General features: G+C 52.4%; 1 protein-coding gene across 1 annotated transcript in view; it reads right to left on the bottom strand.

Annotated features, from left to right (window-relative positions):
* Positions 1-2,198: 2,198 nt before the first annotated feature.
* LOC104078731 (plexin-A1-like) overlaps positions 2,199-11,329 on the bottom strand; it is a gene marked incomplete at both ends in the record, with an annotated part of 43,184 nt that continues 34,053 nt past the window's right edge. The window contains 7 exon segments of the mRNA XM_009580486.1: positions 2,199-2,349; positions 5,958-6,170; positions 7,925-8,094; positions 8,861-9,051; positions 9,765-9,861; positions 10,332-10,435; positions 11,024-11,183. Coding sequence (XP_009578781.1) covers positions 2,199-2,349; positions 5,958-6,170; positions 7,925-8,094; positions 8,861-9,051; positions 9,765-9,861; positions 10,332-10,435; positions 11,024-11,183 — 1,086 coding nt within the window.

An 11,329-nucleotide genomic window follows, 5' to 3' on the forward strand; every position in this document is an offset into this window, starting at 1 on the left:
TGGCTTCTGGTGCAGTAAGAGATGCCCGATAGAGAATCTCTTCCCAAAGGAAAGGGGAAAGCTGCATCGCGACACCGACATCAGGTCCCGAGGAGGGGAAAATTCACCAGCGAGAGCCAGGCACATCTGATTTACCTCCCCTGGCAGCAACGATGCTGGGCTGCAGCTGGACTCGCAAGAGCTCATAGATTCTACCACAAAACCTGCTGCCGGGGACACTCCCCCGCCATCCATCTCCGCAGCCACTGTCGGCCGTCACGCTACATGCGGAATAAAATAACTATAATAACACTCATGCAGAAATCAAAACCCCCCATGCCTGAAAGGTGGCTGAGCTGCAACCAAATGAGATTGGTCTGAGAAGTGGAAGAGGAGCCTATTCCCCCCGCCCGCCATAAGACAGCTGTGTATCCTGGGATGCTGAGGTGTCGAAAGATTCACAACCTGCCCCTGCATTTATTTGCTCCTCTTTTATCTCAGCCTTACGGAAACGATGCAGTCAAAGGAAACCTGTGCCGAGCGTAGAAAGAGACCCAGGTTTGTCACCTGCTGTAAGGAGCCAGGACCACTGATTACCAAGATGCAAGTACCCAAATGAAAATTAATTATGATTTTCATTCACAGCCAATGACAGCATATTATTGCACTGAACAACAGGAAAAATTATTCTCTCCCATTTTGCATCAAAGAGGGTGCAATCGGGCTGCATGTAATTGTGCTTAATGAATGAAAACAAACAAAGGGAACAGCTGCGATTTATTAATCCCATTACAAATAATAAAAGAAGTTCCTAAGAGCTGTGAACACACTTGTGATGCTCGGAGAGTGGGCGACAGCAAGACACTCAACAGATGTCAGGCTATCGTTAGTGGGCAAGAAGAGGACCTGTGCCCCTAAAGAGCAGCTCATTAATGCCACACGGTCCCCTCCCTGCTCTTGCCCAGGGCTTGGAGGATTTATTTAAGGCTTGGGGGACTTTTAGCCTGGAGGAAGCGAGCACTTGATGGTGGCTGAGGGATGACGGCTGCCCCACAGCAGTTCTAGATCCTCCAGAATGCTCCTCTTCCACTCTCGTGGTAGCCACAGAGCTGTTGTACGAACTGTACAACCCTATGGCCAACTCATCACACAGAGCTATGGAGGCCTCCTGGGTGTGCCATCCCAAGTCATCTGGGGAGTGGCACAGAGGTCCCACCAGCATGGTCATCAGTACACGGCCACCAGCTGCACGGTGACCACCGCGCCGCACCTTCCCAAGCACCAGGGTTTCCTCCCATCCCTGTAGGCAAGCCAGGCCCTCCTCCTCCTCACGCCTGCAAAGCACCCAGCTCCACAAGGATTTTGGCCACTACAGTCCCAGCGCTGACCTTAGACCCAGGGGCCAGGTCTGCTACAACCTGCCCATGGACTCCCTAAATTCACACCTCAAATTGGCACTGGGGATTGCTGCAGGGTATGACGGGGACCCCGATTCCTCCCTCTGCGGGGTGAGAGGCCGGCTCTCCCGGCTCCCTCTGAGCGAGGAGATGTTCTGGCACTCTGTCACCTAAATAAGCCACTGTCCAAGCACAGTCGTCAATCCCCTTTATTGGGACAATAAAACCTATACTATAATGTTATATGTATAGATCCATATTTTACTGTAGTTACATATTTTATTGCTTTAATAAAGAGATGTGGGGTGTGGATTTGAGCGGTGCTTTACGAAGTTAATTTGTGTAAATTACAACAGAGGGGTTTTTAACCATTCTTACTGATGTTTACAAAGCAAGCACTGAAGAGGCCACCACATACTCTAGCATCCCCGGGGAGCGGAGCCAGACGCCGCCTGTACAATCACACGGCGTTGGTACTGCCCCGGCACCGGGCCGGTGGCGGCAGATAGGAGAGGCACACAGAGGTAACACCGCAAACTCTGCAGTCCCGTGGAACTCAGGTGCCAAATGTGTAGAAAACCAGGTGTTTCTCACATTACTCACTGCAGAAAATATGGGGAACGAAGCCCTGCCTACACCAGCGCCTGGCTCCGCGCCTTCCAAACCTTTCCTTCCCCGCCAGCCCAAGCACAGACACAGACTACGTTGCTCTCTCGCATTTCTCAGGGTGTTTTTCTATAGGAAAAAGCAGCGGACTGCAGAAACGCTGGCAAACAGACACAGCTCGCAGCCCAGGCTTGACTCCCCATCGCCGCGTCTTACCTCGTCCTTGTACTTGGTGATGTAGGAGTAGATCTCATGCAGCGCGCTCATACTGTTGAACTGGCTGAGGTGTAACCGTGACTGCTCCGCCAGGTACGCGCTCATGTCCTGGTCACTGATCGCTGGCATTTTAGCTATATCTGCATAATATCTGCAAGGGAGAAACAGAAGAGAGGGTCAGAAATAGGGACAGACAGAAGGGCAGGGTCCCCACCGCAACGCTCACTGAGAACAGCCACGGGAGAGGCAAGGTGAAGAGCATCTTGCCTCCGAGCGGTGACATACCACGATCACCCGTTATAACGCTGCTGCTCATCACGAGGTCTCTGAGCACTCTGTGGAGCGGTCAGCATCGTTAGGAACATGCTCCCGATGGAGCAGTGTGCCCAGCCCAGCCCAGCTCACCAAGCTGGGAAACCAGGAGCCGCTGCTCTGAGGGATTTCCCACCCTCTCCTAAACCACACATTTTTCCTCCTTCCCATCCCATTGGCATGTTTTGCCACCAAACCGCATCCACCAGAACCTTCCATACCTGCAGCAACACGTAAGGCTTTGCTACCATTCTCCTAAGGTCACCGTGTCACTAAAGCCAGTGATGCCCCTTTGCGTTCAATTAAATACTTGGTGCGTGAACACGAGACAAGGTCACAGCCAGCCCTTGCAGTGATACACGCCTGCGTGGTCACGTCTTCCTCAGCAACAGGCATCCAACACAGCCTACGACTGCCGCTGGCCATGCTCAGAAGTTACCGCTCACCAAAAAGCTACGAGGAGCTTTCGTTTTCAGTGAAAACTGAGGTTCTGCAGACACGTCTGTGAACTCAAAGGATCCTGGGCAGCAGAGGAAGTAGCTGATGTCTTAGGGCATGCCTGGGTCAAATGACTTGGTGCTTTCCTGCCTTCCTTGTGCTTCTCTGATGGTTGCTACCAGCAGAATACTACCTTACATTTCCTAGGACACCTTAAGATTTGCAGCCCTATCCCATAGCTGCCTCACTGATGTGCTCAGCAAATACAGGGAAACCCAGACACAGCTTATATGGTCCAGAATTTTAGTGGAAAAACAGAATATCCAATAGGATACTCATCAAAACCCAGGGAGATCAAAGCCGCAGCGTCCCATTGCAGCAGGAGGGTTACACCAAGCAGACGCACCAATGGACTGGCCGCTGAGGTCCTTTTGAAAACCAGGGTTGTGTCCACAGGCCTCTATTAAAAAAGAAACCCTACCCACAGCAAACGAGCCTGGCCGCTCCCACCACCTGGAAATACAGTGTGCCAGTCTCTCCCAGGTTTGCTTTACTCCTCATGACTCCTCACTCAGTGAAGTTTCTGGTACAGCGATTAGCATCATTAGCATCATCAGCCCAACGCTGAGATGGAACACATGGCTGAAGCACTTGGATAGGAGCAGATGGCAGCCAGACCACTCGAGGAGATGAATACGAGGATCCACTCCATCCCACGGCACTGAACTCAGCTAGTGATAAAATACTTGAGCAGTTTTTATAAGGAGGCTCATTCACACCCAGAAAGTGATGCGAGAGATTTCCTGGATGCTGCCAAGATTGCAGTGATCTGAGGTGAGGACCTCGGACTAAACCAGGCATCAAGAGATCTGCTACGCTGCTAGAGAGATCACCCCCAGAGTGACGTCTCCTAAAGCTGACATTACTTCTACCTGTGCTGAGTAATATTAGGGACAATATGCCCAACCTTCTCAGTTCCGGCCAGCTTTGATTAGCAAAGAAAACCCATAGACATCATCCTGGCCACCCTTTAACCCCGTAGGTGAAGGCCCCTGTGGGAAGGGACTCGTGGGAGATGAACGTACAAGGGAGACCTGCTGAAGGAGAAAGCTTTTGTGGCTGCCACAAGAAGATGTCCAGATAATGTGCAGCAGTTTTACATGCCAGGTTTTATCATGACACAGAGGATGGCAGGAAACTATCATTTTTCAATACAAGTGTGCGTAGCTCGTGTGGACCAGGATCCCAGTCACACCTACCATTTCCAGAGGACACCTACCACAGCCATGATGCCGGCAGCCGTCCCCTTGGGTTTCCCCAGGCTCCCCACCTCCCAAGCTCTTTACCATGCTATTCCTGCCTCAGACTGGCAGGATGCCCTTTTTTCAGCTGGTGCCTGAACCGAGGCGGCAGACAGACCTACTGTTGGGACTAGCAGTCCCACTCAGCCGCCCACGCATCGCTCCCATCCTGCCTCTGCAAAGCTTTGTGACAAAAGCCAGAAATGCTGATTACGCCGTAAATCCCTGCAGCAGAGGAGCAGTAGGAGACGCAGTCGCACCCTGCACAGGGCAGCTCTGCCCCCTGCTCGGCTGCCTCTGGGACCATACGGGCAGTAAGCGACGGCAGGAACAACTGTCACCGGTGAGATCTCCCACCTCTTCCCCAGGGACACAGCATGTCTAGACCAATGTTTAACTCTGGAATGGTTTTATACCTTTTTTTTCCTCTGGGCACACGCAGAGCTGAATATTTTTGTCATAGAGATGGCAAGGTCAGAGAAATTCACCTTATGAAGTCTGTGATGTTCCTACGGGACCCCACTCCAAAGCCCCCTCCAGCCCCCCACAAAGAACTTTCGCCTATTACAATGCAGCTCATCTCTCATCTCAGCCATCATATTTCAGGGGCACCTTTTCTTCTGATCCAAGCCCTATCTTCCTCGAGGGAAGAAGCTTGTCTTTGTACCTGCCTGCAAAGCACCAGGGCAACAAAAATAACTGTGTACAAGCGAGTATCCAAAGGATGATTTAGGCTACAAAGTCCCATGCTTGCAAACTAGAGGATACGACGCTTATTGTTGCCTGGACATCTTTCATTTGGTTCATTCTGTATCCAGTCTAGATGCTGAAAAAGGGAAGGGTCCTCAGTTAAAAAAAAAAAAAAAAAAAGAGCATGATCTATAGCACAGCATATCAGCACAAGGGGAAAGTTGCATCAGCAACCTGAAATCTGCCATTTTTTAAGCTTCATGAAGTCCCACTTCACAAGACAGCAACATTTTAACACTAGCTCTATTTGGAGGGCTTTGGAGGACATCTCCTAGGTTTCTCTCCCAAAAGGATAAAGCTAAACACAGCATTATGCCTGAGCGCATCAATTTGCAATCAGTAACATTCAAACCCTGAACCTTTAACACTGCATTAATTCAGCGGGACAGAAGGATGTCTCTCATCAGCTAACAGTGAAGGTGGAGGGTGTCGGAAGGAGTCAGGGGACCTGCTCCTCTCCCTGCTCCTCGGCACAGCGACAGCAGCCCGAGCACTGCCTCAGAGCATGTGCTCTCATCAGGATCCCAGGTGAGATGTACAATGGATGAGAGATGGGAAATGGTAATTTTCAACCATCTCAGCAAAACTTGCGTGTATTGTCATGGTACAAAAAAGGCACTTCTCTAGTCCAAGGCTGACTTCTCACTGCTCTTCAAAAGCAATCAAGGGAGGTGTTAGCAATTCCCTAGCACAGACCAAGTTTTTACAACAGAAAACATCAGACAACCTAAAAGCAGAGGTTGCTTTGTCAAACAGTCATTTTCAAACTCATTCCAGGAGACAATCATGAGAAAGCATCATCTTCCAAACGAGAGGATCACCTTCTGCAAGCGTTAATATGATCCCTCTTCAGACAGCTGCCAAGAGGAGTCCTCCCAACGACCTAAGTCCCCACACCCGCGTATGTCCACTGTAAGTCCTCCAGGTGACACAAGGAGCTATTGCCAGGTCTACTCACCTCTCTACCCAGCTCTTGTAGTTGGGGATGTCCTTGGCGTACAGTAGTTTGTTGGAGGGAGAGTCTTTTCCTAGCTTGTGCTCAGAAGTTGAGCAGGAGTCCATGAATGTCTGAGCCACCACGGATAGGCAGGCATCAGTAATACTGTTCTTGTGAATGTCGAACACAAACTGGGGGTTCTTAATCACATTCACCCAAAAACGTAGAGGTAGACTGAGGGAAGAAGGAAACAGGAGTCAACACCTGGACCGGCCTCTACATGGCAGCCAGCGCACACCCATCTCCAGTTGCGGAGGAGGAGCTCCCCATGACCCAGAATTGGGCAGGATGCTTTTCCCAGCGCCCCAGGAATGCAAACAACCTGGGGTAAACGGCTGTTCCCCTCTGCCCCATTGCAATACCACCTCCTCTGCCCACCCCCACATAGCCACAGCTCTCTGTGGAGAAATTCCTCAGCGCTGCCAATATCTCCAAAGGCAAACCAGGGCAGCGCAGATCTGCGGTTTCTCCAAGGATCCACTCGTACTGGAGAGCCCTTGCTGAGCCCATGGGTCAAACCAGGCACGGTCCCCTTCTCTCACATCAATAAGCCTGTCTGCAGTGCCGTGTGGCATTTCATCTCTCGTGTTGGAGGAGGGGATTAACTGGACTCCTCAAGAGACTCATTAGCACATTTAACACCAGAGGAGAATTTAGGCAGCCTCAGATGCTGGAAATAAAGCTCCCAGCTGTAGAGGCAGTGGGTCTCCTGGCCAGCCACCGACTGGATGTTTGCTGCGAGCTGACACAGGTGCCACTCTTCATGGCTCCATTTCCCAACCCTGCTGCCCCTCTCCTCTCCCAGGAGCATCTCAGGGTCTCCCCCCATCAGAAAGCCTCTCCGCTCTGTCATCCCTCAGCACCAACACCCAGTGAATGCTTTTATCTTAGACAAAACACACTTCATTCCCCAGGACTTTCCTAATGAGGGTACTGGGTGCATGTACATATTTCATTTGTGAAGGGAATGGCCTCAAGAAATTAGCTCCACACATCGAATTAGTGCCCAGAGATAAGCACAGGCATTAGTATGCAGGAGCCTGCATGCCCAGCCCCTGCGGAGCGGGGCTTTTTTTTTCCTCCCTTGCCTTTCACTCCTTCTTTTAATATAGAAAGCCAAGTTATAAATCAGTTCCAAGCACTTCCGCGCTCTCACATCTCCATTTAAAAATGTTTCTTTTCCTGCCCTGCTAATTGCCAACAGTTACTGAACTATACAAAAGCAATTTGGCTGCCATTTAACAAATGCCAGACATGGGAATGTACGTACCCGTCTCCAGTAACGGCAAGATCAGAGAGATGAAATCAGTGAGGCAGCAGAAAAGAAAAATGCTGAGGGGGGCTGCGGAGCAGGAGCCAACGCCTGCTGGAGCCCCGGCCCCAGCACGGCACTTACGGAGGTCTCATCAGCCGCCCCGCCCTGCTTTTCAGGGAGCAATTAGCAGAGCCGATGGGCTGGCTCTGCAGGTGAGCTTATGGAGGATGCATACACAGCTTTACACGGACTTTGTTAGGACACGCTCGGCTGAGCGACAGGAAAGAGGGTGGAAACGCCTTTAGGACAGTCAAGATGAGAATTGGGGCTGGCATCTCCGGAGGAGCCCGGAGGATGGAGAAGGCCGAGCTGCCTTTGCTCAAGGTGAGATGGGAACAGAGCCGCTGCGGTCCTCGGCCAACTCCAGCCGTGAGGGGGAGCGTGGTGCCCGGGATTTGGGGATGGAAGGGCTGAGGGAGCATTGCATTCCTGGGATTTTTTCTGCCGCAGGAAGGCATGCAAGGGATTTACCCACACCCGAAATACAGAGATATGGGCCTCTCTTGTCCTGGATCATTTCCAGGGACATATTTCTGCTCCCTGTGGGAGCGGTTGGAAGTATCGTTAGCTGTGATATCGTTAGCCCCCCCGTCCCACTGCCCCTCTCCATTACCAGTTACTCTTCCAGGTGTGTCTGACATCGTAATCATTGATCTGATGCTTATCAGCTTGTTCATCCAGGAAATCAAACATGTATTTGATGGCGAGGGGCAGCGCGCTCCCACGATGGGCTGTGCTGAAGATAGTCTCAAAGAGGTCATCCACGAATTTCTGCAGGGTGCCCTGAGGAGGAGAAAGAGACAAGGCCCACTCAGCAACACCCAGCGCCAGGAGAGAGATCAGCCTTTAACTAAAGGTCGGCCTTTAAACCAATTTCACTTCTATTCCTACCACCTGGAAGAGAAGCACAGTACAGTCTGTGGAACCCTACTGGTTCTCAGTGGTTTATACTGGGAAACAGACACTGCGGTGATGAAGTATCTCCTTCACTGCATGATCTGGCATGCTAAAAGCATACAAATAAAAACACCATATACAGCAAAACCCAAGTGAATGTATGTCATATCATGGTCTTTTTTGGGTTCCATTAAGGTACCCAAGACCTGATGACAGACATCGCTGAACAAGCCCTTGTCCCACGAGGCAGGGAGCCAAGTCACAGGGGAGATGGCTGAGCCCAGTCTTTGCAATCCTGAGCCAGCATCTTCAGCACAGCCCTCTGCTCCTCTCTAGGGACATCTCAGACACACAGCTCCCGCTCGGCACTAGAGAAGGTTTTGTATGTGCTGAGGGAAGGGGAACCTGCTGCGACACCAAACGCCCCAGGTAATTACCCTTCCTACATCACTGATTTTGTAGCTTTATCCCAAACACCAAAGGGAATGAGGCGCCTGCCCCAGGGCATCTCTACTTTGCAGTCCAGCAGCCGCTCAAGGATACACGGAACAGTAAAAACACCAAAGAGTGCAAAAAGCAAATAGGAAAATCCACTCGAGGGATATTCACACAAAAACATCACCTCCAGCAGCTCTGCGTCTCCGGGCCATACCTTGGTGGCTAACAGGCGGGTCAAGTAGATTTCGGAAACCATCTTGCTGCCCCGGTCGCCCTCCCGCTGGTCCATGTGGTCGTGGTTTTTCACCAGGTGCCAGAGCTTGGTGCCGCTCTCCAGGTCGGGGGTGATCATGGGGGTCCGCGAGCGCAGGCTGTCGGGGCTGCTGGCTGTCCGCAGCATGCTCTCTGCAAGCACCGAGCAGAGGGGGACGCTCGCACCCTGCCCACCTCCGCCTCACCGCCAGCCCCTCCATCCCCCTTCCCTCCACTGTGGCTTCAGGGCACATCACGGCCATGAAACAGGAGCTTTGGGATCCCGCCTCTGCAGTCACCATGGATTGGGAGCTCTGCTGGGACCGCCCTCACAGACTGCCAGGCTACATTCAAGCCTGGCTGATGTACAGGAGCCAAGATCATCGTGGAAGGGTTTCTGGGATCATCGTGGAAGGGTTTTGCAGAGGTCTGTCCTGCTCCCAGCACGCAGGTGCCCCCTGTGTCAGTCTGAGCTGACCACGCTATTCCCTTCCAAACCAAGGCTGAAGTACACTTGCCAGCATGTTTGCTGCAGTCCTCAACTCTGCTCATTTAAGTGCAAAGTGCCCCTGTGCCTATTTTAATTGGGTTTCAGGGGAATAAAAGGGAAGGGATCCCTTAGCAGCAGCCGTCTGACACTGTCTTTCTCCCCTGAGTCTAACACGTTGCAAAGAGAGATGCCTCTGAGGGCATCTGCTCCCTCTCCAACACCAGAATAGACAGCATGGTTCAGGAGATCTGGGGGTTTGGAGGACCTTGTTCACGTGAGCCACAGTTACAATCACCTGCCCTGTGCCTTGGTCTGCAAGCCCAGCCCGGTGCTGCCTCCCCTGCCAGCACAATGGAGGATGCCCCTGCACGCTCACCGTATCTGCTGAGGGACTTGGTGAAGGTGGAGGAGTTGGAGATGTTGTACGCTGAGTTCTGCTTGGGCACCAGGGCTACCGAGGAGCCGTCTGTCACCTGAGGGCAGAGATGGTGTGAGCAGGTTGCGATACCAGAGAGGCACAGGAGGAGCAGCCCCACAGCAGGGAGTAACCAGCCTGGGAGGGATGAAGCTACGCTGCACCCCACCCCTGGGACATCCATCTCCAGCAAAGGAGACCTACATATCTACCTCCACGACAGCTCGGGGGAATGGGTCAGAACAGGAACACAGCAGAAACCTTGGCATGAAAATGGCAAAGGTCAGAGCAGGAAACAGCCTCTATGAGTCCTGGAGATGCCCCGCTTAGTGCTTCCTTGAACAAAAGGACCATAAATGTGGGGCCCAGGCAGGAAAGTGACTGCAGACCTCCTGGCCATGCCCCTGCATGAGCAGCACGGTCTATAGAGCTGAGCCCAGGCCCTGACCAAGCTGAGCAGGGAAAAGAGATGCTCAAGCTCAAAGCAGCTGGTAACTGCTCAGTGCTCTCCACCATGGACAGCCTTACCTGGTAGTGGGCCAGGGTGTTTAGCCTCTTCCAGTCATTGTCGATCTTCGTGGTGACATCTTCATCCTGCAGTATGATCCGGGCCATCCTGCCCTGCCGCCACTCTGTCCCCATGAGGGAGAAGGGCTCATGGTTAGTGGGGAGCTTGGAGCACAAAGCCAAAGCGAGGGTAGGAGCACAGTCTGGGCATCAACAGAAGAAGCCTCCTACCACCTTTTGAACCCCAGGACTAATGACTGTCAATATGGTGTTGGGCAAAAGCTGTTTCTCAGTACTCAAGGAAAGACAGCATTGATTTGACCCTGGTGACCGTTTCCTTCGCTCCTCTCCTCTTCATTCTCCTGCCCCTCCTTTAAGAACAGGACTATTAACACTGTTCTTAACTATTGCTGGCCTCCTTGGACCTCAGCCACCTCAAGCCTGCAAACCAGACCACAGCCAGAGGCGAGGAGGCTCCTCTATCCATCCTCTCTACTGGCAGGACCCACGCTCTCATGACAGGTGTCCCCACATAGAGTCAGTGCCACCAGCACAGCAAAAGCGGACTGGACAAGCACAAATGCTCTGGTCCTGCCCGGTCCCCTCTCCTGTAGAAGATAGGGATTTTCCTGCCTTGAACAGGTTTTTTTTGGCACTTCTGCTCTTGGTCACATCCCTGCTCCCCACAGGGAAGAGCTTGGCCTCTCTCTTACCCAGGTCCATGTCTCCGGCTTTGGGTCGCTGGGAATAGGGCACCCCCTTGTAGACGGCGTCCAGCAGCTTCTCTTTCACCTGTGTGATGGTGTCGCAGTTCAGCACCTTGACAGGGATCTCTGGGGCGTTCTCATTCTCGGGGTTCACGCAGTTGAGGGTCTGCGCAGCACAGGGGGACAGAAAGACTGGAGTGAGAGGTTGTGACGCACTGGCTGCAAAGGCAGGTCCAAGGACACAGGGCTACAGCTGTCTACAAGCTATGTCTTCTCACCTCCTGGGCCACTGCGGAGTTGCAGCCACACGGC

The sequence above is a fragment of the Fulmarus glacialis genome, unplaced genomic scaffold (genome assembly GCF_000690835.1).
Source record: "Fulmarus glacialis isolate BGI_N327 unplaced genomic scaffold, ASM69083v1 scaffold936, whole genome shotgun sequence".
In the NCBI taxonomy this organism is placed as follows: domain Eukaryota; kingdom Metazoa; phylum Chordata; class Aves; order Procellariiformes; family Procellariidae; genus Fulmarus; species Fulmarus glacialis.